The 27,597-nt window shown below is 34.5% G+C and overlaps 4 protein-coding genes across 18 annotated transcripts; 3 read left to right on the forward strand and 1 right to left on the reverse strand.

Moving 5' to 3' along the window:
- The first annotated feature begins 226 nt into the window (after positions 1-226).
- On the forward strand, positions 227-1,889 carry LOC107020634 (peroxidase 5-like). The gene is made up of 2 exons (XM_015221077.2): positions 227-637; positions 941-1,889. Exons 1-2 carry the CDS (start codon positions 398-400, stop codon positions 1,703-1,705), a joined length of 1,005 nt encoding a protein of 334 aa, XP_015076563.1. The 5' UTR covers positions 227-397; the 3' UTR covers positions 1,706-1,889.
- Positions 1,890-5,075: 3,186 nt separating this feature from the next.
- On the forward strand, positions 5,076-13,665 carry LOC107020633 (pleiotropic drug resistance protein 2-like). 3 transcript variants are annotated; one of them, XM_015221076.2, is made up of 21 exons: positions 5,076-5,146; positions 6,133-6,581; positions 6,784-6,904; positions 7,036-7,124; positions 7,320-7,404; positions 7,489-7,779; positions 7,862-7,952; positions 8,068-8,968; positions 9,089-9,249; positions 9,370-9,473; positions 9,555-9,720; positions 9,804-9,926; positions 10,086-10,216; positions 10,298-10,630; positions 10,847-11,137; positions 11,456-11,539; positions 11,625-11,758; positions 11,849-12,076; positions 12,182-12,353; positions 12,590-12,844; positions 13,137-13,406. In XM_015221076.2, the coding sequence occupies exons 2-21, from the start codon at positions 6,175-6,177 to the stop codon at positions 13,404-13,406; spliced, it is 4,437 nt and encodes a 1,478-aa protein (XP_015076562.1). In that variant the 5' UTR covers positions 5,076-5,146; positions 6,133-6,174. The 3 variants fall into 3 exon arrangements, with proteins under 3 accessions (XP_015076562.1, XP_015076561.1, XP_027772912.1); XM_015221075.2 differs by lacking the exon at positions 5,076-5,146 and adding an exon at positions 5,226-5,475; XM_027917111.1 differs by lacking the exon at positions 5,076-5,146 and having other exon boundaries at positions 6,175-6,581; positions 13,137-13,665.
- Positions 13,666-15,352: 1,687 nt separating this feature from the next.
- On the forward strand, positions 15,353-20,591 carry LOC107020644. Of its 13 annotated transcripts, none has more exons than XM_027917076.1 (7): positions 15,353-15,509; positions 16,201-16,628; positions 16,991-17,779; positions 18,526-18,638; positions 19,706-19,754; positions 19,854-19,917; positions 20,481-20,591. In XM_027917076.1, the coding sequence occupies exons 2-6, from the start codon at positions 16,230-16,232 to the stop codon at positions 19,860-19,862; spliced, it is 1,359 nt and encodes a 452-aa protein (XP_027772877.1). In that variant the 5' UTR covers positions 15,353-15,509; positions 16,201-16,229; the 3' UTR covers positions 19,863-19,917; positions 20,481-20,591. The 13 variants fall into 13 exon arrangements, with proteins under 13 accessions (XP_027772877.1, XP_027772881.1, XP_027772880.1 ...); XM_027917080.1 differs by having other exon boundaries at positions 19,857-19,917; XM_027917079.1 differs by having other exon boundaries at positions 19,857-19,901; positions 20,481-20,573.
- A 396-nt stretch (positions 20,592-20,987) lies between these two features.
- On the reverse strand, positions 20,988-22,541 carry LOC107020645 (beta-D-glucosyl crocetin beta-1,6-glucosyltransferase-like). The gene has a single exon (XM_015221096.2). It carries the CDS (start codon positions 22,522-22,524, stop codon positions 21,181-21,183), a length of 1,344 nt encoding a protein of 447 aa, XP_015076582.2. The 5' UTR covers positions 22,525-22,541; the 3' UTR covers positions 20,988-21,180.
- Positions 22,542-27,597: the final 5,056 nt, after the last annotated feature.

The following is a 27,597-nucleotide window of genomic DNA, read 5'->3' on the forward strand; positions in this document are numbered from 1 at the left end:
TCGATCATTTAGGATATATGCACTTGACAGTATGAATCATTTGAAAAATAAACGTATGTGTTCTGTAATCCGCTTGTATGTGAAAGAGTAACAATGTGTTTTCGAATTTAGAAGTTGATGAAAGATAGACTTTCTGTAACAACTTAACGCGATTCCCTTCTTTGTTTGTTTGACTCGAAGGAGAAGTGCCCGTTGAGTTCTTAAAAATCATAATGTGGTAGTTGTGGAATACTTCAAAAGTCATACAAATTACAGGTAAACATGTTCTGTTTTTAATATTGAGAAAAGATTCCATAACTGCATAGTTACATGCTATAAAATGTTCCATGGTGTTACATAAATTATCCATCATTCACTTGATTAAAGCGCGAAAAAAAGACATACTAGTAGCTAGCTGATGGATTCTAAGGGCTTTAATTGTTCTGTTTTTGTACTTGTTTCTTGTTTGGTTTTGTCTCTTTCAGTTTCATCGTTGGCTAAACGACAACCCTCCTGTCCGATTGAAGTAGGTTACTATCGCTATACTTGTCCCTCTGCTGAAGCCATTGTGAGAAAGGTTGTGTATAAGGCCGTTACTCGTAATCCAGGCATTGCTGCTGGCCTTATCAGGTTGCATTTTCATGATTGCTTCGTGAGGGTACGTTGTGTTCTAATGTACTATTGTTCTCTTGATGATCTCATTCTTCGAGTTACATTTAGTCTGCATGTTGAACTGTGTGACCATCTTATCTGAAGTACTCTTGAGCTGTTAGCGAGTGTAGCATTACATTTAGTAATTACTAGCTAATGTTATGTCTCAACATGCCTCTTTACGCGTTGGTTTGAGTTTTCTTATATTATAAATACACGTAAACACTTTTTTTACTTGTGTTACCGTCTCATTAAGCTTTTAGATGAGAGGAGTTTTCCGCGTGTTACTTACATTTTTCATGTACTTTAGGGATGTGATGCATCTGTGCTATTAGATGGACTGAATTCAGAAAAGGAAAGCATAGCAAACAAGAACAGTTTACGAGGTTTTGAGGTGATCGATGAAGCTAAAAAGCAGCTCGAGGCTGCATGTCCAGGAACTGTCTCGTGTGCTGATATTCTAGCCTTTGCAGCTCGCGACAGTTCTAACAAAGTTGGGAAAATAAACTATGATGTCCAAGCAGGACGTCGTGATGGACATGTTTCCATCAAGGACGAGGCCTTAGCCAATCTCCCCTCTCCGTTTGTCGGTGTCAAGGAACTAATCAAGAGCTTTGCAAGAAAAGGTATGTCTGTTGATGAAATGGTAACACTCTCTGGTGCACATTCTATTGGTATTGCTCATTGTGGTGTTTTCGCGAATCGTCTATACCCTCAAAACAAGCAACAAAATCTACCAATTGATCGCGTATATGAGAGGATGTTGAAGTCTATTTGTCCACCAGAATCACTTACAAATGGAACAGGAGTAGCAAATCCTACTAATTTTGATGTTATAACACCAAACAAATTGGATAACAAGTACTATATGGATTTGAAGAGTAACAAGGGACTTTTAGTTACTGATCAAACATTGATGAGTGATCCTAAAACCGCGAAAATGGTGAACTTTAACGCGAGATATGGACGTGTATGGGGTAAGAAGTTCGCGGATGCAATGGTGCATATGGGAACTTTAGACGTCCTCACAGGATACAAGGGTGAAATCAGGAAGAACTGTCATTTCGTGAACTAAATTTGTATTTTTTGTTGGTATTTATGAGTTTCGTGGAGCTCGATTTTCGAGTAGTATTTCAAGTTTCTTGTCATTGTTAATTATTAATATGAGTTGTAGACATCTCATGGAAGTGAGGATGTTTCAATCTTTGTTCAATTGTAACAGATGAATCTTCTTAATAAAAAGTTATTCTTGATTAAAAGTTTCTATGTGTGAAACTTAGGAATTAATAAACTAATAAAAAGTGAAGATATTTCTGAATTCTTGTTTCGTGAAACATAAATTTCAAGAAAATCGGCGTTCATTGTTCGAAAACAATGCGTATTATTTAATAGGTTGTCGTTAATGGACACACAAAATTTGACCTAAAACTAAATACGTCACACATATTTCAGAAAATTCAAGGACTAATACACGATGAGATAATCTTGAATTCTTATTTCGTGAAACATAAACTCCAAAAAGTGGTGTTTGTCGTTAGAAAACAATGAGTATTGTTAAATAGGACGTCACCAATGGATACACAAAATTTGAGCTCAATTAGAGTCGATCACACATAATCTGAAAAGTTCATGAATTAATATACATGAAAAAACGAAATAATCTTGAATTCCTATTTTGTGATACATAAACTACAAAAAGGTAACTTTCGTCTTTCGGAACAATGAGTATCATTAAAAAGGTCGTTAGGAATAGACCGGCCCACAAAATTTGAGCTCAAACATAGTTGGTAACATATTTCGAATAATTTATGAACTAATATATACATGAAAAATAAAGATACTCTTGAATTCCTATTTCGTGACACACAAACTTTGAAGAAAAAAAAAGAAACTTCCGCCTTTTGAAAATAATGAGCATCATTTTATAAGTCGTCACCAATGAACCCACAAATTTTGAGTTCAAACAGAGTCCGCCACTGATTAGAATACAACAAAAATCGACCCAAAATAGCAAAAATAGAGCATCGTAGACGAAAAAAAAACTATGAGTGAAAGAGTTAGGTAATTGAAAATCAATTATTTTTTTTTCAAAAAAAAAGAATTAACTTGATTTATATATCAATACAGTAATATATATTAATCATAATATTAAAAGTTAATTTGGAGGAAATTAATTAGTGATCACGAATGAGATTACTGTATTTTATCACAACATGTAAGTTACTTATTTACTGTTGTGATCTTGACTTAAATTCTTATTAATAAATTCACAATGATGAAATTGTTGTTATTTAGTCAATAATTAATAATGTTTATTTGATTTAGTTTATTTTTACAACCAGTTTTAATCACAAGACATAACGTAACGGTGTGAAAAACAAATTAATTTTTTTTGTCAAATATCTTGACTTTTAAGGCACGATAACTAAGCATTTCAACTTTAATAATGCACATCTAGACATATTAATTCGTTTTTATTGGGACAGTTACAAAATGATTATTTTGACTCCCCAAAATTTATATGACACGTCAGTGTTAGATGTCTACGAGACACCGTCGGAAGGAGTTGAGATATTTAGATGTTTAAATGTGTGTATTTTTTAGATTGAAATATTTGATTGTCAGTTGAGGCGAAATTAAAGCGTCTATTTATATACTATAAGTTATGCATTTTAAAAAATTGAAAGTGCAATCCTTATAGCATAAAGTACAAGCCTTGATGTTGAATTTTAATGATTTTTTTCATTTATTTTATATTTCCTTATATTTTAGCTCAAGAGTTTGAATAAGTGAAACAAATGTTATTTATCAATAAATGTCCAAGGTTGTAGTAGTTGGACTAAACCAATATAGTTTTAATGAACTCTGACAAATAAGCATAGAGATATTTATTTCTTTCATAAATATTGACATTGAAATTATAACCATATATAATGTGATCGATACGATAGAAAATATCATTTCAATCTTAAATCGTATAATTTTGAAGAAGAAAAGAAGTCATTGGCACCATACATGCATTATATTTGGCATTTTATTGTATGATTATCATTTCTTGGAATCAAATGAAATACTATAGTCTATAAGATAGCGTGAACGAATTTTTACATTATCAAATCACTTATATAATAATTATGAATATTAATAAATAATACGATCAAACAACATGTTATTGCGTTAGTCTATTAAAAGAATAATTCAAAGTAAACGTCATATTATAGACGAAGCAAAGCCTTAGAACTCCATCGCATCGATCCAAACTCGTGTACAAATCGAATTATGCCAACTGATATTTAAAAAAATTTAATTCGCTCGATATCTAAGTACTTTCATATTGAAAGTCCAACTAGCATAAATTTTTCGTGTAAAACTCATTTAAAAGAAAAATACTTTAAACTAAGATTTCATTTTCATATCTAAATGTATGAATAAGAAATCTCTAATAAAATATTTGATATAATTCACATTAATTTTTCAATTAAGTTAATTTTATTCATCTAATAATATATTTGATATAATTCGCATTAATTTTTCAATTAAGTTAATTTTATTCAGCGTACATTTTATTAAAAAAAATAAATATATTTTATCAAAATTTAAATTCAAAATTTCTGACTCCGTTACGCCACTAGAAAATAAGTTAGTGTGTAAAGCACCTTGAGAGACAATAGTATGAGTCCGTGGGTCCAATAAAGTTGATTTGTCAAACATTAGCATTTATTTGACGACTCACTTTTTTCACATGTAATATAATGGTGATAAAATCAAATTCGATTCATTAAATTCGTTCAAATTCAAACAAATTATTTATTTGCCTATATGTAGTTCAATTTATTTCAAGTCACTAATAATCGAGTTAATATATAATCTAAATTAACGTAGAAAATATAATTTTTTAAAAATATTTTTCTAATTTGATATAATATATAATTACGACAAAAAAATATTTTTTATGAAATAGTAAATTATTTAATAAAATAATAAATAAAACAATTAAAATTTAGTAAGTCTTAAACGAATTGAGTTATAATCTATATTTTAATCTATTTTATCCTAGTACCTTTTGGATGGTTCATTATCTTAACTTACTTAAATTTATATGTAGATAAGATATCTTATGTTATACACTTATATCCAATCATAACCAACCAATTTTTAGTCAAAAAAAAAAAAGTTTATGCATAGTAGTGAAAAGTTTGTTAACAAATCATTACTACTTATAGTTTTTTCCAATTGGAAATACACCTAACTCCATATAAGGTGCATATGCATTGGTACCTTTTCTACGCGATAATAATAATAATATATTCAGTATAATTATATTTTATATAAATAAAAAATTATATTAAAATATTATTAAATGTAAAAATATTTCTTACTAGGAGTATAAAATGGAGAGACTATAAAAAAGATCGAATTTACTGTTTACTTTTTTCTAAAAGATACATATAAATCATATAAATTTTGATATGTCATTCAATTTGATTTAAGCGATTGAGTGGACGGCTATTTATGGGTAAATGATAAAAGACTCTTCCTTTGTTTTTTTCTTTTTTATATAAAGATGAAATCATCAAAAAATGTGATGTGTATACAAACAAATCATTTTTTTTCTCAATATATAATAATGAGACTATCCAACTTCTTTTTTTGTTTTTTTCTTCTTGTTTTAGTGAGTATCCACGATCTTTTGTGTGTATCAAGTTGTTAGAATAAATGTACGGTAAAACTGCGTATAATAAACTGTAGTGATTCATGAGTTGAAGCTTAGTGCATCAGACTGTCGTCTTTTCTGGTTATCAAGTTGTTTAACAAATCTTGAATTGGATGCAGGGGATTACAAAGGTGAAATTTTTTGTTGAGTTTTTTGAAATATGAAAAAAGATATTTGATTTCATTGAATTTTAATCTTTTTTGTATATGAAGAAGTGCTATTTTGAGTTTATTGTGTGTATATGTAACTTTATTCAATGAGTAATGGTTAAAAATATACCTAAAGTATCCTGGTTTTTCGAGTTTCGTATATGAAGTATGGAGTATGTTGCGAGTTTCTTACCTGAACTATGACCTCAACTATAAATTGTTCAGTTTTCTTCCTTGAAATATCATTATAGTTTAGGTAGAAGGGAATAACTAAGAGTTGATGTGTGTACATTTTGATACGTAGTCGGTGATAGTTCAGGTAGGAAACTCGTAAAAACGTGATCTTTGGTGAAAAAATCTTGAATTGAAAATGAAATATCATCATAGTTTAGGTAGAAGGGAATAATTAGAGTTGATGTGTGTACATTTTGATACGTAGTCGGTGATAGTTCAGGTAGGAAACTCGTAAAAATGTGATCTTTGGTGAAAAATTCTTGAACTGAAAAGAGTGTTTGATTCAGAAAGTTTATATCTTTTCTGGTTANTGTGATCTTTGGTGAAAAATTCTTGAACTGAAAAGAGTGTTTGATTCAGAAAGTTTATATCTTTTCTGGTTATCCTAAAGTCTTGATTTGACAGGTGATTCCAAAGGTGTAAATTTGAGTTTTTACATAAGTGAAAATGTCAGCAACTATAAGCAAAGATGAATTGAGCAAGTCTCTAAGTCGACGATCGATGAGTAGGAGCAGGAGAATGAGTTTTGGATCAACAAGTGTAAGAAGCTGGGCTTCAGCAAGTGTTACAGAAGTTTTAACTGCACCAGGAGGTGATGTTTTCCAGATAAATGGGAGGGAAAACGACGATGAAGACGAGCTGAAATGGGCTGCAATCGAGAGACTTCCAACATATGATAGACTGAGGAAAGGGATTTTGAAACAAACATTGGATGATGGAAAGATGGTTCATCAAGAAGTCGATGTAACGAATCTTGGATTTCAAGATAAAAAGCAGTTGATGGAAAGTATACTTAGGATTGTAGAAGAAGATAATGAGAGGTTTCTTCTTAGGCTACGAGACAGGACTGATAGGTAAAACACTTTGATCTTTCTTGATATTCATTATCGGGGTCAGTTTTTGCACACCTCGACTATTTTATTAGGTATTTGCTACCGCATTGTACCATCACGAGAATCGGATAACTCTGTCTATTGAGGACATTGTGTCTCATGGTTTTCAATAATATCTTATTGTTTTGATATTGTTCCAAATATGCAAATTATGTGTATATAGGGTTGGGATTGACATTCCAAAAATTGAAGTTCGATACGAGCATCTTTCCATCGAAGGAGATACATATGATGGATCTAGAGCATTACCTACTCTGTGGAATGCTACCATCAACTTTCTAGAGGTACTGTTTCCTTTCAACTATTATATTGATTCCGAGGTTCAACGTTGTTTAATTTTTCTAGTAGAATGAGCACTCGGTGCAGCAAGGTACTTGTCCTAATCAAGTTTTGTTTTTATGTTCAAATTTTATAGGGGGCTCTTGAAAAAGTCAAGCTTGTCCCTTCAAAGAAAAGGGTCGTCAAGATACTTCATGATGTAAGTGGAATTGTAAAACCATCAAGGTATGTTCAATAAACGACATTCCATTCATAGTCTATTTAGCGAAGTTTCCAAGATCTGCTTAATTTTAAAAAGTGTTTTTCATCACCGTCTATAGTTTGTTTGGTGAAGTTACCGAAATCAGCTTATTTTGAAATGTGTTTTTGTCGTCAGATGGAGTCTCAGAAAAGTACATTGTGCTTTGTTTTATCTTATAGGATGATACTACTTCTCGGGCCTCCGGGAGGTGGGAAAACTACATTGCTAAAATCACTTGCTGGAGTGCCAGATAAGGATCTGAGAGTATGTGATTCTTCAACATTGAGAAATTACATAGTGAAGTGTTTAATCTATGATGTATATCTAACTACTAGTTCGTGTGGTTAGGTCGCTGGGAAAATCAGTTATTGTGGTCATGAGCTCTCAGATTTTATTCCTCAAAGGACTTGTGCTTATATCAGTCAGCATGACGTTCATCATGGAGAGATGACAGTCAGAGAGACATTGAATTTTGCGGGACGTAGTTTAGGAGTTGGAACAAGATATGATATCCTCACAGAACTGTCAAGACGCGAAAAGGAATTGGGAATCAAACCAGATCCCGAGATAGATGCATTTATGAAGGCTACAGCAGTTGCAGGCCAAGAATCAAGTCTAGTGACAGACTATGTTCTTAAGGTTAGATCCTGATCTTAGTCATAATAGTTCGGTGCATTTAAGAATCGGATTAGGGGTATCTTATTATTTCGGAAGTTTGCAGCTTCTAGGGCTGGATATATGTGCTGATATAATGGTAGGTGATCAGATGAGAAGAGGTATATCTGGTGGACAGAAGAAGCGGCTGACGACAGGTTTCTTAATTTCATGTTGAGTCAAACGAGTATATCGTTATTCGACTAAAATTTGATCAGTTTCTCCTGGTATATGCACCTTATGACATTTGTCTCAACTTTTTACTGAATACAGGAGAAATGTTGGTTGGTCCTGCTAAAGTTTTCTTTATGGATGAAATCTCGACGGGCCTTGACAGTTCTACGACATTTCAAATTATCAAATACATGAGACAGATGGTCCATATCATGGATGTGACTATGATAATATCTCTTCTTCAACCTGCACCTGAAACTTTTGAACTTTTCGATGACATTATTTTGCTCTCGGAGGGACGCATAGTCTACCAAGGTCCACGTGAGAATGTGCTTGGGTTTTTCGAGAGTGTTGGATTTAAATGCCCAGAAAGGAAAGGAATTGCTGACTTTCTTCAAGAGGTTACTTCTCTAAAGGACCAAGAACAATATTGGTTCAGAGAAAACAAACCTTACAGGTTCATTACAGTGGCTGAATTTGCGGAACGCTTTAGCAATTTTCGTGTTGGACGTGAACTTTTCGATGAACTAGAAGTTGCTTATGACAAAAGCAAAGCCCATCCTGCTTCACTTGTCACAGCAAAGTATGGTATCTCCAACATGGAACTCTTCAAGGCATGTTTATCAAGGGAATGGCTATTAATAAAGCGGAATTCGTTCTTATACATGTTCAAGACATTCCAGATTACTGTCATGTCAATAATAACCTTTACGGTATTCTTTAGGACAGAAATGAAAGCTGGACAGATTGCAGACGGAGGCAAATTTTACGGGGCATTGTTTTTCAGCCTAATTAATGTGATGTTTAACGGTGCAGCAGAGCTTGCACTGATCATTTTCAGACTTCCCGTATTCTTTAAACAAAGAGATTCTCTATTTTATCCTGCCTGGGCTTTTGCTCTCCCAATTTGGCTTTTAAGAATCCCCCTCTCCTTCATGGAATCATTGATATGGGTTGTCCTTACTTATTATACCGTCGGTTTTGCTCCTGCTGCAAGTAGGTATGTACCACCGTTCACTCCTAGAAACAAAATATGATTCATGATCAGTATGAATATGTAGGAATATAATGAGCTCAAACTGATCAAACTTCTATTATCTGGACCTCGGAAAATTTTCAGGTTCTTCCGTCAATTCTTGGTATTTTTCGCTCTGCACCAGATGGCGTTGTCTCTCTTCCGCTTTATTGCTGCAATTGGAAGGACTCTAGTAGTTGCAAGCACTATTGGCACTTTCAGTCTACTGATAGTCTTTGTGCTTGGTGGTTTCATTGTCGCAAAAGGTTCGTTATAACAGAAGACTAGTTCAGTTACAGATTGTTAATTTGTACATCAGGGATCTATAGGTGGACGGATATAAATGACCAATATTCTTAGTGCAATTGCTTATTTATTATTTTTAGATGACCTCGAACCATGGATAAAATGGGGCTACTATGCATCTCCAATGTCATATGCACAGAATGCAATAGCTATCAATGAGTTTCTGGACAAAAGATGGAGTACTGTAAGCTATACAATTATGTTCACAAACAGTGACTACCATCAACTTTTCATTATCATTACATACCGATCTTTTTCTTGTCAGCATAACAATGATCCTAGTTTCTCCGAGGAAACGGTGGGAAAGGTTCTTCTCAAGTCAAGGAGCATGTATACAGATGATTATATGTTCTGGATATGTGTCATTGCCCTATTTGCCTTCTCATTTCTCTTCAACTTCTGCTTCATCTTGGCGCTGACTTACTTAAACCGTAAGCTAGAGACTCTATCTTCTATTTAAAATTTCGGAAACTTATTTGTTGTTCTCTCATCCATTCTTGTAAATGAAATGCAGCACTTGCTGATTCTAAATCTGTTAGTATGGATGATGACAAAAGTAAGAAAAACGAGCTAAGAAACTTTAACCCCAAAGAATCAACAGAGAAAAGTTCAGCATCTACCACCGCAACATTTAAAGGTTTGACAATCATATACATATGCATTTTCCCTGTTGTTGTATTTCTAAATGCATCTTCCTTCAGAGATAGTCGTGTGAAATTAAAGAAAAACTATGGCGATATACTGTTGAACACACTATAGAAATCTGATTTGGTCATATGTTGAATGATCATTGCAGGTATAGATATGGCTATAAGGAATAACTCGAGTATTGACAAAAGAGCAGCCAAAAAAAGAGGAATGGTGCTTCCTTTCCAGCCGTTGTCACTTGCATTTAACCACGTCAATTACTATGTCGATATGCCAGCAGTAAGAAACATTCTTTGTGTTGTAAGCATTGATACTGTTATGCTTAATTTATTACTCATCATTCGGTTGTATGCCTGTCAGGAAATGAAATCCCAAGGAATTGAAGAGACTCGTCTCCAATTGTTACGAGATGTTAGTGGCGCTTTCAGACCTGGAGTCCTTACAGCCTTAGTTGGTGTAAGTGGAGCTGGGAAGACTACTTTGATGGATGTCTTAGCAGGAAGAAAAACTGGTGGCTACACCGACGGAAGTATCATCATTTCTGGTTATCCAAAAAACCAATCAACTTTTGCTCGGATAAGTGGTTATTGTGAACAGAATGACATTCATTCTCCACATGTTACTGTTTATGAGTCATTGATATATTCAGCTTGGTTGCGTCTCTCCCAGGACGTCAAAAAGGAAACTAGGAAGGTTTGCTCCCATCGTTGTTGTCCCTTTTGTTTTTATTCTGTTCATGTCAAAGTAGGGTCACGATAGGCTGACAGCCAGCATAAAGCTAGTCTATTATGATGAATCGTCGCAATGCAGAATAGACAACCCCATCTTTGTTTGGATTGAGGCAAATGACCCTGTTAATTTTCATAGAAAAGAAGGCGAAGGACTAACTTGCCTAGTGTTTTTGTTCAGAATTTCGTCGAGGAAGTAATGGAACTGGTCGAGTTGAATCCTCTCCGGAATTGTCTAGTTGGCCTGCCGGGGATAGATGGTCTCTCAACCGAACAAAGAAAAAGACTGACCATAGCTGTTGAACTGGTAGCAAATCCATCTGTTATTTTCATGGATGAACCTACATCAGGACTTGATGCTAGAGCAGCGGCAATTGTGATGCGAACTGTGAGAAATACAGTAGATACAGGTCGAACTGTCGTGTGCACAATCCACCAGCCAAGCATAGATATCTTTGAAGCTTTTGATGAGGTAAAAGATTGGAATATTGGCTTAAACTCCCTCGGTTCTATTTTATGTGTCACACTTTTCTTCTAAGCCTATACCAAAAGAACGAAATGCTATATTTGTAGTCGGTTTAATTTAAACTTTCCGTTTTACTCATGGTGACATGATTTTATAGCCACAAATATGTCATGTTTAGACTACAAGTTCCAAAAGCCTTTCTTTCTTTATTCAACTTCGTGCTCAAACACCTTTACATAAAATAGAACGAAGGAAGTATAACTTTCACAAATCTGCAATTCTTGTGTGTCACTGTTCTTCTCACGCGAACGACTACCTTTGCAGCTGTTGTTAATGAAAAGAGGAGGACAAGTCATATATGCAGGGCCTCTCGGACATCATTCTCGCCAATTGATTGAGTATTTTCAGGTGTGTATCATCTCAGCCAAAACTTTCAAGTTGTCATGGCATTACTGTATAGATAAAATCAGTAACTAAAAACTGCTTTTTCCAGTCTGTTCCAGGAGTTCCGACATTAAAAGAGGGATATAATCCGGCTACTTGGATGTTGGATATCACAACTCCAGCAGTTGAGGGTCAACTAAATGTGGACTTTGGAGACATTTACGCGAACTCGGATCTATATAGGTAATAAGAAGATAACACAGTCTTCTTCATTTTACTTTTAGTACTGTGTTACTGACTAGCTCACCGTCGTTTACAACTCAACTTTCATAGGAGGAATCAAGAACTAATCAAACAACTAAGTGTTCCAGTACCAGGGTCCCAAGACCTTCGTTTTCCTACGAAATATTCACAACCGTTTGTTGATCAGTGCAAGGCTTGCTTTTGGAAACAACACTTATCCTATTGGAGGCATCCGAAATATAACGCCATAAGGTTTTTCATGACAGCAATTATAGGGATCATATTTGGAATTATCTTCTGGGATAAAGGGAACAAAATGTAAGTCATCATCTTGCTCCTTCTGTTTTAATCGACGAATCAATCAACTAGGCCTCATTTCATGGAATCCCTTGCTCGCTTAACTTGACGGGATAATGTAAACAGGTACAAACTGCAAGACCTATTGAATCTACTCGGAGCTATGTATTCTGCTGTTATGTTCCTTGGCGGAACAAACACTTCAACTGTGCAGTCAGTTGTGGCGGTAGAAAGAACAGTCTTTTATCGAGAAAGAGGTGCAGGGATGTATTCTGCGCTTCCTTATGCATTCGCTCAGGTATGAGAAGGACCAACATAACATTACTTGTATAGTATAAGCTTGCTCTTAGAACAAAAATTGTCTATAGGCATAATACATAACATTACGAGTCTAGGTATGCACTCTCAAAGTTAGGGTGCTTACTTTCCAGCTGAAGCCAAGTTTGAGTGTTTGTTTATGTATTATGTCTACGCCTATAAATATAAAATCAAGTCATCATCGAAGAACTAAATCTTTTCATTTGCTCTCTGCAGGTGGCCATAGAGACTATCTACATCGCGATCCAGACTGTTATTTACAGCCTCATTCTGTACTCAATGATCGGTTTTCACTGGACAGCTGCTAAATTCTTTTGGTTCTATTTCTTTGTTTTCATGAGCTTCGTCTACTTCACAATGTACGGAATGATGCTTGTAGCACTCACTCCAAGCTACCCAATTGCTGCCATCGTCATGACATTCTTCCTCACTTTGTGGAACTTGTTCTCTGGTTTCCTTATCCCTAGACCGGTAAGTACAATAACCCCTACAATATCAAAATAAGTTTCATTTCTATACATTTAATCATCCCCAGAGAATGGAATTAGTACTACTAGTGTAAAACTCTTACACTGTCGGTGTTTATAAGTTAAATCCTACTCTCTCCGTTTCAAGTTAAGGTCCGCTATATGAAACCTTGTTGTTCCATCTGAGCTTAAATTATGTCATTGTCACATAAAACATTACCAGAAACTTAGACTTAAATCTATAACATGGAAAAAGATCTTTGCATCTGATAACATCAAAATGTTTGCTTTTGCAGCAAATTCCAATATGGTGGAGATGGTATTACTGGGGTTCTCCAGTAGCATGGACGATATACGGTCTTGTTACATCTATTGTAGGTGACAAGAACGATAACGTTGAGGTACCAGGCATTGGCGAAATACCATTAAAGCTATTTTTGAAAGATAATTTGGGATTCGAGTTTGACTTCTTAGGAGTTGTTGCTGTTGCTCATGTTGCTTGGGCTGTTCTGTTCTCCTGTGTTTTTGCCTATGGCATCAAGTTCTTGAATTTCCAAAGGAGATAAGTTTACTTGAAGATAATATATAGTTTTGTGTAACACATAAATGTTATCGAACTCGTGTTGGATCCTCCAAAAGGATGCAATACTTTGGGAGGATCTAACACGTACCTGACAACAATTTTGAATATTTCGAGCAAACAAAGATTATTATATGATTTATTTAGTTTTAATGTATAAACAACTCTTGTGATGTTAATTAAGCAGAACAGACACATAGTAACAGATTTTGGAATCAGTAGATGCTGCATTTTGCTTACAAGAATTCATATTTTGGTATACAATATTATACATCATTATACAAAAATATTATCAAACGCATAATGTTGTATACATGGTGTGTTGATTAACACTGTCATACAATATTGTTTTTTCTTCTTTTCTTCCTTATTTTTTGGGTATATTATTATACATTTCTTATACATATCTATACAAAGTTATATATCATTATACATGTACCACATGAAATTAAAAATTAATTTTGTGTTTTCTTATTTTTTTCAAGAACAATATCTATGTAAAAATCAACTTTTCTTATTGATATGTGAGTTATTGCCGAAGCGAGGGCCGGGGTGACATATCGTTATATTTGTATTGTGATGCATTCATCCTCATTCAACATATCATTGTGTATGGGAATATGAGAACATGGAGAAATACTATCTTTTTTGAGAAAGAAAATGTGACATCTTACTTATATCCTTGACCACGCTGAGGTGGCAAGTTGATGAGACGTCGAGACATTGAGATTGATATGTGGATTGCAGTCCCATTGGTCCTCGTATAGAAGCTAGATGCTCGGCATGGTGTATATGATAAGTTATACGATCGCCATATCATCCCATTATTTCATCAATTCATTGCATTGCATTGGCCAGCTTGTTGTTACACTCATTTCATCAATTCATTGCATTGCATTGGCCAGCTTGTTGTGACACTCATTTCATCAATTCATTGCATTGCATTGGCCTGCTTGTTGTGATACTCATTTCATCAATTTATTGCATTGCATTGGCCAACTTGTTGTGCTGTGTAACTTGCTTATATGTTGTTTTGAGTATTATATGTATCCCTGTGTGTTTACTTTATTCGCGTTGGTATTACATAAATTGGCAGCATCGATGTCGAAATGGGACTTTTCTGTGTGTAGGTGAGGTGTTTCATAGTTTATAACCTTGTCTGATTAGTTGTTTATGCTTAATCGGTCTAACCTAATGAGTACATACGGATTGTACTCACCCCCTACTTTTATTAGCCCTTTAATGTAGTCCCTAGTCAGGGTGATCCTCGTAGCAGTTGATTGGATCCAACAGGTTTATCTTTTCCGGAGTTGTGGTGAGGCTGTGTTTTTCGAATCGCCATTAGTCTCCATCTATCATTGGAAGTCTATAACTTTTCTTTCGAAGACTTGAGATGGTTTTGAAATTCCAGAATTGTATCAGATGCATGCTCTTTACACTTGTACTACCAGGTTTTGGAAAATTCTTCATTGTTTTCTATCATTTGTGGCTTGACTTTCCTTCGGATGTCTCGTATGTGTTAGTTCTTTCGACTTACATACCATTTTGGAGTTCCTGGAATATGTTTCATCATGTCTCGACTTTTGGATCGTAACAATATGAGTCAATTAGTACTACAATTTCTTATTAGCTCTTTAAATCTAAATTATTCTCCTCAAACAAAGTTATATTTAATTTTTACCCAGTATATTTCAGATAGTTATTTTTTATACACATTCTTCATCTATTGAAAATTTGCAAATTCGAGTTTTCTTATTAAACATAAGTTTAAAGGTTTTTTAATATTCGAAATTAAATTTTTTATAAATTTTATGGTTAATAATAGGGCATAATGGGACCATTTTTTTTTCTTGGTGGATCGAGTTTATGAACCAAATCATCCTATTTTTTCCAATAATACCCCTCTCTATGTGATATATATTTTGATTAATTTTTTCTTAAATATTTCTTTTTCCCCAAAACCAAACCCTAGAACACAAATTTAATTTAACTCAAATCCGAAAAATTCTTTCGATTCCTTCAAGGGAACAATCTAATTTTCGATCGGCGACTTCCTAAGTTGAAGCATTGCTTCAATTTTGAGAAAAAGGTATGTAATTTGATCCATATTTACGATTTTCTTGTAAACAGAATTAGTTGATTATTTCGTTTTAATTTTTGTTTTGATTATTCAGATTTATGTGGATGTTTCGATCATTTGTTGAAATCAATTTATTGGGTTTTATTTATTTTTTTCAGATTTTTTTTTTTGCTTTTCTCACAAGTTTGGTTTATGTATTTTGCTCAGTGCCTAAACAAGTTTTCTAATTTTTTTTTGATCAAAAGAATCATTTTGTTATGATTTTATGAATTTTGTTTTGGTACTTCAGCATTTATGTTATTGGTGGTTTTTGTTAAGGTTGCAATATTTTTTTAAAGATTCCTTTTTTTTTTTGGTGTGTGTATGTATGTGTGAGATCATATACTCAGACCTTGTTAATTTTGTGCTAGCAATCAGTATCGACGACGATCGAGTACTTTATAGATAATCATACTTTTGTGTATATATCATTTTATGGGTTTTTTTTTCTATTGAATCAATTAAGTTTTAATTCGTTTAATTCTTTGGGTCTTGATGTAAAGATTTGTATTTTCATGTATATCTTGAGATTACTGATGATAATTGTTTTTCATTGTTGATAGAAAATGTATCTTTGCCGAGTTTTGGGAAGTTTTGATGTTGTTATGGTTTGTAGTACAAAGTCTTATGTTGTGTTATAATGTGCTTTTGAAATTATCAGGTTATCGGGTTTGAGCTGAGTTACAAATCATGAGGTTTAAACGGGGAAGCAAAGTTGAGGTAATGAACATGAAGCAGTCACCTGCATCACGGCGTCGTGCAGAGAATCTCTCTGATAATGGGTATATGTACACTGTAAGGTATGATTACTATCCTGGAATTGAAAGTATGGGGAGGACTGAGAGGGTGTCAAGAAAGAATATCAGATCTTGTACACCATGTGTGGAGAGTTTGGAAAATCAGGAAATTGGTCAGGTTGTGGAGGTATTTGACGAATCATCTTGGAAGATGGCTACAATTGTGAAGGTTCTGGATAGCGACTATTATCTGGTACACCAGACTGGATGTCTGAAGGAGCTTTGTGTGCACAGATCAAATACGAGAGTGGTGCAATGTTGGCAAGATGAGGAACGGCACTTGATAAGGAAGGTGAGTTTGTCGTCTCATCCCTCTTCATTTCCCAAAACCTTATGTTATTCTCTCTTACTTTTCATTTGCATTCTGAGATTTTTGTTTGCAGATGTAGAATGATAGAAGAAGTTTAGCATTCCTCTTTTTTTCCAATCTTCTTGGTTGTGTCGTGTCTAATAGAATTTCTCATCCATATTTGTCCTTTTCTCTCTTTATTTTGAAGATTTTTCCTTTTTTATTTTTTTATTTTGTGTTCTACTTATCCTCTTTTCATTTTTTCTTGATTCCCTTTGTTGTTTGGTTCTTCATTGTCGTCTTTCGTTATTAGTCTGAGGTGTTTAGTTTGTGTTTGTTGACTATATGCTTGTTTCTTCCTATAGGGATCTGAACTGTGTAGAAGATCTGACCAACTATCAGCTTTGAAACCTTCTGAAAAGGTGAGCAAGGTCCTGTCTTTTAGTGCAAGGAATAGATTTCATGCTGGGGATGATCATTTAGCTTCTCAGGAGTGTACTGAGTTGCGGAAGTCTCATATTAGCTCTTCGTTATTGCTGAATAGGGTATCCCAAGTTGCCTTCTCTAAAAATGGAACATTTAGAAACATTCGGGATTTAGAGGCAACTGAGAGAGTTTTTAAGAGACGGAGGGTGGTACCAGCTTCCTTAAAGGGACAGGTCAATGTTGATGCCAAGTGCAAAGAGAATATAATGGCTGAGAAGTATGTGCATGATCAATTGAAAGATGATGGATATTGTGCACTGGAGAAAACCAAAAGAAGTGGTTCCATTGGCTATTTCCTTACCAGAAGTACAGAATCTAGTGATGCCTGTTCTGTTGGTAGTTGTAGTATCAATGAAAAATTTTCTAACTTATCTCCGGAAGAAGTCTTTTGTCAAGGAACTGTGCTTTGCAGTGATGCAGAGTCTTGTCATGATTCTGCAGATAAGGAGGAAAGACATTCTCTTTCTTCACCAGTGAAAATAGCAGCAAGTATTCATAGTTTGGAGTTACATGCTTATCGCTGCACTTTAGAGGCATTGTATGCGTCCGGTCCCTTAAGTTGGGACCAAGAAGCATTGTTAACTAATCTTCGCATCTCGCTCCATATTTCAAATGATGAACATTTAGCAGAGCTGAAGACTTTAATTTCTGCTGGAACTGGTACTCATGTCAGTTGATTTTTATTTCTGCACCTTTCTTTTCATTGATTGGATCTCATCCACGTTTTGCCTTGGATGACATTGTAACAAGCATGAGAATAGGTGTTTTGTTGATATTTTTGACTTTGTTGTTTACCTCCATTTCTGTAGACGGTTGAACAATTGTAACTATGTTATCATGCCTTATATTCTTGGAAAGAAATAAATTTCTATCTTTTTCAAATGCATTTCTTTGTGAACCTAGCAAATAGAGTGGTTAATCATGTTGTATTGTTCATGAAGAACCTCTGATATTTTATGATGATAATCATTAAAGCTGCTAGGAACATTTTTCACTATGTTACTGTCAAAACTAGTCCTTGTATGAAGATGTCAACTGTAGGTGATTAGACAAAAAAAACCCGCTGTTCAAGGTGCTGAAGGCGGACTTAAAGTATCTAAGCTTAGTCTTTATCTAGCCTCAGATTTCTTACTTAAGTAGATTCCTTTTGTTTTTTACTGTGTAATAAATGAAGCATGCAGTGAGGACGATTGAATTTAGATGGTGAGTATATCATGATGATGATGTGATAATCATCAGTATGATGTAAACTAAGTTTCCTACTTCGGCAGATGTTATCTCAAATATATCATGGTGCTTAATTTTTCATAATGTCGTCATATTGTGGATTTTAATTATCAATTTATTTGGTGGTCTTGTTGGGAGCATATTCATTTTCCAAAGCTTAATATTCATAAGCATGTGAATTTTCCAGGGCAACAGTTGGATGTATACATCCTTTGCCTCCAAAAGTCAAAAGATGATGCTTGCATTTGCAGCACCTCTCCTGGCATTATATGGAGGACTCCTACAACAACTGTCCCACAGATAAGACAATTCATGGCTTTTGTTGTTATTACTATAAAGCTTCATGATTTGTTTTGTCTGGATAACTTTGACATTGGCATGTTGTTTCCTGAAAAGTAAAGCAATCAAATGCGACTATTTGTGTATAAGGTCTTATAATATTCTGTATCTATGTTTGTAGATCCTCCTATTGCATATTGTACTACTTTGCACCAGAATATGGTGTAAGAATACGTGCAGAAAGAATTGTTTCCTTTTTATCAAAGGAGTTTTTTCTTGAGCCGAGGGTCTATCAGGAACAACCTCTCTACCTTTGAGGTAGGGGTAAGGTTTGTGTTCAGTGTACACTCTACCCTCCCAACACTCCACTTTGTGGGGTTACACTGGGTATGCTGTCGTCTTTTTATCAACTGAGTAGGAAAAGACATTTGCATTTAATTGGAGAGCTGGAAAGTGGAAACAATATAGTATACAAAATCTCAAGGTATTGCAGATCATCAGATGAATGTAAGTCAAAGGCACACTAAAATGAAAATGTGCAATCAAATTATTGGGTTCTGCCTCTATACCAGAGTTTTTGGTTGCTAATTCTATGGTAAAGATTTATCTATGAAAGTGTATGCCTCTTGTGACAGCCCTAAACTGTTATTCTTGTCTCCAGTATCATTTCTTAATGATTCATTGTGCTCTTAATCAACATCTTTGTAACTAAACATTGACAAATGTAATATAGCAGCTGCAAAGTTAATTGGCACTTTGTCATTCTGAGATATATCAACATTAACCTTGATTCCTTCCAAATCTTGTATTTCCCCCAATGAAGATATTGTTTCCTTAATTTCTGCTGTCTTGAGTGCTATCTTTTTGATTAACTACAACCCGAGATTCCTAATTATCAAAATAAGTGTGTTTGTTGTTTGATCTTTTTTTTTGTCTGGGAGGGTGCTTCCATGCAAGAGGTTTGGACTTTAACGAAAACTAATGTGATCTTTTCGCTCTATTACTAATCTTTTGATGGAGCTTATTACTCTTAGTGAGAATAACATGTATATCTCTGGGAGGTTGAAAGTCATGCTTGTGGTCTTCAGGAGGACTAAAGAACACATGGTTCATCAGTTCTTGGAGATGCTGTTGCAGGTTTGCTGCTTTTGTAGTCCTCTCCAAGAATTTGTTTGGTCACTTTATGTTTTTAGTTCATTGGTGCTTTTTGCAATTACTATCAAGCTCTTTCTGTAGCAGGTGTAGAGTTCCAAATTACTTTCATTTCAGAACTCAAGCTTGGAGGTAAAAGAGAGGATATGTATGTACATCAGTAAAATAGATGCAACAAAAAGACCGCTGTTTTTGAAGAGCAAAACATCTAATGATTAAGTACTAACATGATCTCTCTTCTTTCTTTTTTTTGGTGGAAGGATTCAAGGAGATGCTCTTACTAAAATGAGTGACACATTTAATAGTTACTATTTTTTTATTTTTTTTTTGTTGAGAAGAAAGGGATATCATGCTAGTACTCCCTCAGTCCCTAATTACTTGTCCACGTTTGAATTGACACACCAATTAAGAAAACAATTATTGACATAGTGCATTTATTATTTTACCCCTATTAATTATGAAGTGGATGAATTAAAAATTTAAGATTTTTAAGAAGTTCTACTTTTTTCAAAATTAATTAATTGAGGGTATAATAGGTAAGAAAATGTTGTCCTTTTCTTTGTTTGTCAGAAGGGACAAGTAAAAAAGAAAAATTGGACAAGTAATTAGGCACAAATGGAGTACTTAATTATTTAGATATCTTGTTCTTCAAATAGGCAGTCCTTTTGATAGACGCAAAATCTAGAGAAGGAACTCACCTCAATGGAGTAGGCAATCTACCCCACGGAGACAACTTTACTGTCACTCCAAGACTCAGCAGTGGAGGAAAAAAAATTGGAAAAGAAAGATAATGCATGTATGGAGATCTGTGTATTCACACAGGTATGTCAGTTTATTTATTGGCCTTTTGATCAGTGCATTCATACAGGGGTGTGTGTGTGTGTGAGATTGTTTGTTAAGGTAAAGCTCTTTAAAGTTTCAAGACTGAGTCCCAAAGCAAAATTTATTACTTGTAGGTTAGTCATTAAAATTTAGATATTCACAAATTATATAAACTACAAATTGCAATATTTCTCAAATCAATATGGTGAAGTGTTAGTTAAAGTTCATGTAATTCAACTTTAGAGAAACAAAACGTGACAAGCATTTCTGATGAAACCAGGAGCAGTGACCTTATCTTCTCTAGTTTCTGCTTTATTTTTGTTTGTTGTAAGAGAAAGTGGACATTAACGGCTTAATATCTGAATCAGTGAAGCAAAAACATGTTGCTTCTGAAAATGGAGGAAAACAGAAACATAATGAGTTTATTCATATCACCATCAAATGACATATGAAGTACTGCTAAAAACAATACTTCCAGATAGAGGTACTGGGGAGGTCATTCATACACAATTTTATTTTTTATTTTTTGCACTAGTATGATCCGCTTTTGTTACTGCTGATACACTTGGTATCTCTTAAATGCATCATGTTAGGCATTTTTGGACTGATTCTTCTTCTCACGAAGCTGTTTTATCACCTTAGCAACTCCATCCATATGTTCCTCTCTTAGCAATGTTATATTCTCACGAAGACTATTCACCTTCTTCCTCAAATTCTCCCCAATTTTTTTGCCAAATATCACTTCTTTGATAGTCTCAGCTATATAGCCTCTATGAAGCTTCCCATTTCCATCTCTCGCGATTTCCGTGGCTATTCCGATCTCCACAACCAATCTAGCATTTATAGGCTGATCCGAGCAAAAGTTTATCGGCAGAGCTATGATTGGAACACCAAACTCTATGCTTTCAAGTGTGGAATTCCACCCACAGTGTGTTACAAATGCTCCAATACTTGCATGCTTCAGTATTTTTGCCTGTGGAACCCATCCTTCAACTATCCTCCCCCTTTCTCCAATTCTTTCAAGAAATCCTTGAGGAAGTACCTCTTCAAGTCTGACAACTTGTTCTCCTCTTGGAAACCTTACAACCCATATGAAATGAACATTGCTAACCTCTAACCCGTAAGCTACCTCTTCCATTTCTTCCTTTGTCATGACACACTCACTCCCAAATGAGACATACACAGTTGAATGCTCCTTATTCTTCCCTATCCATTTAATGAGTTCTGTTTCCTCGATATCCTCTTCATCTTCAAGATCTTGAATTACTACTCCAGTAGGCAGAATGTTTCCTTGTCCTATTTCAGAAAGATAATCTAGATACTTTGCATCTATTGCTCTGGAGCTATTCAGCAGCATGATATTCTCACCTCCTTCCTCCACTTCAAGCTCAATATGACGCTCTATCTCTTGCTCATAATCCTTTAGATAGAGTGCTGTGAAAGGGAACTCCACCCCTGGTTTGAGCTGTAAATGGCCAAAATAACAACACGTAGCTGCACTCGCAATACAATATCTTATTGCTGGGATGTTGAGACTAGATGCAGCCCTTACTGCCCATGGTTGCATTATATCAAATACTAACACATCAGGTTTTTGATCTTTCAGGATTTGGTGAAATTGTGGTTTTTCCATCGTGAGGGCTTTGTAGAGGGTGGATTGAAGATGAAATGGGAGGCCATTTGTTGTGTGGTAATGAGGAGGAAGTTCAGGCAAATCTTGTAAATGGAATTCCACTAGCTGAATTGAACAAGAGTACTTGTGTGGGATTTTCTTCTTGATGTAACTAAGATTAATGGGAGTTGAACAAAAATCAATGAAAAAGCCCCTATCTGAGAGCTTCTTGGCTAGCTCAAGGAAAGGTGTGAAGTGTCCATAAGCTAAGTATGGAAACATTAGAACTCTCAAATTTGTTGTTTCATGTCCTACAGCCATGACTTCTCTCTGTGTTGTTTTTTCTTTTTTGGTGTGTGTGAAAGTCATTATGTAATGAAAGCTCTTTATAGAATTATAAGATACAGAAGCACATGCTTGCACGAGTCCAATATATATTACTCACTCCGTCTTAATTCATGTAACACTTGTTAAAGTTTAGAGAGTCACTATGTCTTCATCCTTTTTTATCGATTCCAATAAATGACATATTTCTATATTTAGTAGTGTAATATCTCAATTTGTTTGAAATTTTTTGTTTTGCTTTTTAGTCCGTTTAAAAAATAATGAAACATTTCCTTTTTATCATTTTTTTAGAAGTGGCATATTTAAGATTAAAAAGATTAAAAGTTTTCTTTAATTTTTTAAACCCCATATCAAATCAAAATAAGTTATACCAATTGAAAATGGAGGGAGTAATATAATTTTAAAATATTCATTTTTATCTTTTAGTAATATAATTAATAGCCACAGTAGTATTTATAACTTATTTTAAATTACAAATTCAAACAGAATAAATTTTTTTATATTTTACTTTCAGTCAAATTATATCATACAAAATAATATATTGAAACGGCCCCTTGAGCCCATCAAACTACTTAACAATCTTTAATCTTGTATTTCGAAAATTCAAAATCTATATAAATATATATACTAAAATTAATTAAAGAAAAAACACTTCCTTTAGTCCATATTTAGTAAATTATTGAAATATGACACATCGTTAAAGATTTTTTCTTTCTAAGCATATATATCAAAGACTCTTTTCACTTGTATTCTTTTGATTATTTTCCAATTTAGAAATGTAAAGTAGAAACCTATAAAGCCCAACAATTCTCTCGAACTTAATTTACTTATTTTAAATTATAAAAAAAATTGCAATAATTCACCTAATTTGAACTAAAGAAAGTATATATAATGTAATCTTTTATCAAAAAAATTGTGCAGAATTGGATAGAAAAAATGCAACACAACAGAAGAGTTTGCTCCACTAAGTAAATATACACAACTATTGTGGTCCATTTCGATTTTCTCCCCGCTCAAGAAGGAAGATCTGACGCCGAGCTCTGGAAGATTGTAGTGAACATTTCTATTATGAAATCAACCTTTATTTCTCTCCGTACAACTTTATTTATTTCCTTCTTTAATAAAAAATAATTTTTGTTTTTACTAAATCTCAAAAATTAATTTTAACTTAAAATTATCTCAAAATTAAAGAGAAAAATATATACCTTTGCCACCTCGTAAAAGTACATTTAGATACATGTATAAAAATACAATTAGATACATGTATATTTCAATAGTAATTATTATATTTAGATGTATAGCTTACACAAAGACAATTTAATGAAACTTTAAATGCATGATTTCATTGTTAGGATGAAGACAAAATGTAGCCCCACAGCTAAATAATTAATTACTCCTCCCTTTTTTCAAAATATTTGTCCTACATATTTATTTGGTCATTCATATATCTTGTCTTAATAATGAACGTAAAAGAAATTGATAAGATATATATCTAAATAATTTATATACTACTCAAAAATAAATAAGCAAAAATACGTTGATTATATAAGTTTGGAGATTCTAATAATTTTAGTTTTATCATAGGGAGAGACAATACTATTGCTGAGATGATACCTTTCATATAAAATGCTCATATGAATAGATCCTATTAAAGTATTTTAAATTTAGAACGAATATCTGATCTACGAATTTATTCTAATTATCAACGAATATTGCAAACTTTAGGTGGAGTAAGAATTATAATTGTTTCTACTTCTTGAGGTATAATGACAAATCGAGAGGCTCAATTAGAAAAAAGTATGTTAATTTTTATACGTTATATCTAAAAAAAGCATCTCGATTCATGCACGTTTTGAGGGATATCATGCTTTCAAGAGATATAGTTTAGGTGATCCATCCTAATATTAGCTTTAGTAGTTAATTTTACTATTCGATCGAGCTCATATCTTCGAATTGCAAAAGAAGTTCAAATCAAGAATTCAACTACCTTCTTTTGCTAATAAATGGGTATCAAATCTTAATAGACAGAGCTACCTATATGTTACAGTTATTTGTCCATGTTGGTCTAGTCATGGATAAATATCTGAGAAAGATTCAATGGGAATACCATGTACAATGTTTTTCCTGACGCAATGAATAAGGTTGTAATGGACGTTCATGAAAAATATCCATGGATTATAGCACAAAAAAATTTAAAAAATATCTGGTTTTTTTCCTGCTTTGGGGCTCGTTTGAACTTGAAAATGCGTTTTTTGGCCCTTCAAGACTAGCTAATGCCATTAATAAGGTTGTAACGGACATCCATGAAAAATTTTAGCAAAAAACTCTGCAATCCCGAATCACCAAAAATTCATGGACTATAACACATGAAAATAGGCAAAATTTGATATTTCCTGCTTTGGGGATCGTTTGAACTTTAAAATTGGCCCGTTTACCCCTCGAGACACAACGGCCAAAACGTCTCATTTTCTAGGTCAAACGAGCCTCGAAGCAGGTGTATCCCATTTTATCGATTTTGTGTACTACAATCCATGGATTTTTGGTGATCCAAAATTTCGACATTTTTTTTGCCCAAATTTTTTGTGGACGTCCGCTACGAAGTTATCTATAGAGGTAGTTGGCCTTGATGACCAAAACGAACCATTTTGAAGGTCAAACGAGCCCCGAACAGGTAAACCCCTATTTTACCGATTTTCGTGTGCTATAGTCCACGATCTTTTTTGGTAATCCAGAATTCCAACGTCTTTTTTTCCCTAATATTTCATGGATGTCGGGTAAGACGTTAGCTATGGAACTAGTTGGCCTCGCGGCTAAAACGATCCATTTTGAAGGTCAAACGAGCCCCGAAGCAAGTATAACCCCCCCCCCCATTTTGCCGATTTTTGTGTGCCATAGTCCATGGACTTTTGGTGATTCACAATTCCGACGTCTTTTTTGCCTAAATTCTTTGTGGACGTCTGTTAAGACGTTAGCTATGGAGTCAGTTGGCCCTGACGGCCAAAATGAACAATTTCAAGGCCAAACGAGCCCCAAGAAGGTAAACCCCTCATTTTGTCAATTATCGTGTGCTATAGTCCATGATCATTTTTGGTCATTGGGAATTTTGATGTGTTTCTATGTCCAAATTTTTTGTGGATGTCCGTTAAGACTTTAGCTATGGATTCAGTTGGCCCTGACGCCCAAAACGTCTCATTTTGAAGGTCAAATGAGCCTCGAAGCAGGTAATTCCAAAATTTTATCAATTTTCGTGTACTATAGTCCATGGATTTTTGGTGTTCCAAAATTCCGACGTCTTTTTTCTCAATTTTTTCGTGAATGTCCTTAAGACCTAAGCTATGGATCCAGTTGGCCTTGACGTCAAAACGACTCATTTTCAAGGTCAAACAAGCCCCGAAGCAGGTATACCCCATTTTGCCACTTTTCTCGTACTATAGCCCATGGATTTCCGGTGATCCGAAATTTCGATGTCTTTTTTGCTCAATTTTTTTGGACGTCTGTTAAGACGTTAACTTTGGAGCCATTTGGCCATGACAGTCAAAACGGACCATTTTAAAGGTCAAAACGAGTCATAGAGCTGATAAACCCCTCATTTTATTGATTTTCCTGTGCTTTAGTTCACAATCTTTTTTCAATGGTCCTAAAATCCGACGTCTTCTTTTGCCTAAATTTTTTGTGGACGTCCGTTAAGATGTTAACTATGGATCTAGTTGTCCCTGACGGCCAAAAGATTGATTTTGAAGGTCAAAGGAGCACTGAAACAGGTAAACCCCCTATTTTGTCAATTTTCATGTGCTATAGTCTGTATTTTTGGTGATCCAAAATTTCTACGTCTTACTGCCCAAATTTTTCATGGACGTCCGTTAAGACGTTAAATAATGTGCCAATGGGACCTGACGTCCAAAATGACCCATTTTTAAGGTCAAATGAGCTCCGAGTTGGTATACCACATTTTACCAATTTTCGTATACTTTAGTTTATGGATTTTCGGTGATCCAGAATCTCAATGTCTTTTTTGCCCAATTTTTTTGTAGACATCCGTTAAGTCGTTATCAATGGATCAGTTGGACCTGAGAGCCAAAGCGAACTATTTTCTAGGTCAAACGAGTCAAGGAGTAGGGAAGCCCCTCATTTTGCCTATTTTCGTGTGCTATAGTCCATGATCTTTTTTGGTGATCCAAAATTCCGACGTCTTTTTTGCCATATTTTTTGTGGACGTCCGTTAAGACCTTACTTATGGAGCCACTTGGCCTTGATGTCCAAAACAATCCATTTTGAAGGTCAAATGAGCCCTGAAGAAGGTATATCCATTTTGGTAATTTTCGTGTACTATAATCCATGAATTTTTAGTAATATGGAATTTCGACGTCTTTTTTCTCCAAAATTTTCATGGATGTCCTTTAAGAGTTTATCTATGGAGCATGTTTTTTCTGACGGCCAAAATGGTCCATTTTCAAAGTCAAACGAGTCAAGAAGCAAGTATACCCCATTTTGTAAAGTTTCACGTACTACAGTCCATGTATTTTTGTCGATTTGAAATTCTGACGTCTGTTTTGCCTAAAAAAAATTTGGACAACCGTTAAGATGTTATCTATGGATCTATTTAGCTCTGACATCCAAAACAGATCATTTCGAAGGTCAAACAAGCCTCGAAGCAGGTAAATTCGTCATTTTGCTGATTTTCGTGTGCTATAGTCCAAGATCTTTTTTGGTGATCCAGAATTCCGACGTCTATTTTGCCCAAATTTTTTGTGGATGTATGATAAGACATTAGTTATGGATCATGTTGGCCTTGACGACAACCCATTTTGAAGGTCAAATGAGTCCAAAAGCAGGTAAGCCCCCTATTTTGCCGATTGTTGTGTGCTATAGTTCAAGGATTTTTGATGATTCTGAACTCCGACGTCCTTTTTGCCTTATTTTTTTGTGGACGTTTGTTAAGATGTTAACAAAGGAGTAAATTGGCCCTAACGGCCAAAATAGACCATTCTCGTTTGACCTTCCAAATGGGTCGGACGAGCCGTGATGGCCAACCGTATGCATAGACAAGGT

This window comes from Solanum pennellii, chromosome 5 (assembly GCF_001406875.1).
Source record: "Solanum pennellii chromosome 5, SPENNV200".
Taxonomy (NCBI): Eukaryota; Viridiplantae; Streptophyta; class Magnoliopsida; order Solanales; family Solanaceae; genus Solanum; species Solanum pennellii.

Excerpts from the sequence above, each read along its gene's own strand:
- LOC107020634 (XM_015221077.2), top strand. The coding sequence starts at position 398 with ATGGATTCTAAGGGCTTTAATTGTTCTGTTTTTGTACTTGTTTCTTGT. Across the intron at positions 638-940 it reads TTCATGATTGCTTCGTGAGG|GGATGTGATGCATCTGTGCT; the intron begins GTACGTTGTGTT and ends CATGTACTTTAG.
- LOC107020633 (XM_015221076.2), top strand. The coding sequence starts at position 6,175 with ATGTCAGCAACTATAAGCAAAGATGAATTGAGCAAGTCTCTAAGTCGA. Across the intron at positions 10,217-10,297 it reads ACTATGTCGATATGCCAGCA|GAAATGAAATCCCAAGGAAT; the intron begins GTAAGAAACATT and ends TATGCCTGTCAG. Across the intron at positions 11,759-11,848 it reads GCGAACTCGGATCTATATAG|GAGGAATCAAGAACTAATCA; the intron begins GTAATAAGAAGA and ends CAACTTTCATAG.
- LOC107020644 (XM_027917071.1), top strand. The coding sequence starts at position 16,230 with ATGAGGTTTAAACGGGGAAGCAAAGTTGAGGTAATGAACATGAAGCAG. Across the intron at positions 17,780-18,525 it reads CTGCTGGAACTGGTACTCAT|GGCAACAGTTGGATGTATAC; the intron begins GTCAGTTGATTT and ends TGAATTTTCCAG. Across the intron at positions 18,639-19,705 it reads CTACAACAACTGTCCCACAG|GAGGACTAAAGAACACATGG; the intron begins ATAAGACAATTC and ends TGTGGTCTTCAG.
- LOC107020645 (XM_015221096.2), bottom strand. The coding sequence starts at position 22,524 with ATGGCTGTAGGACATGAAACAACAAATTTGAGAGTTCTAATGTTTCCA.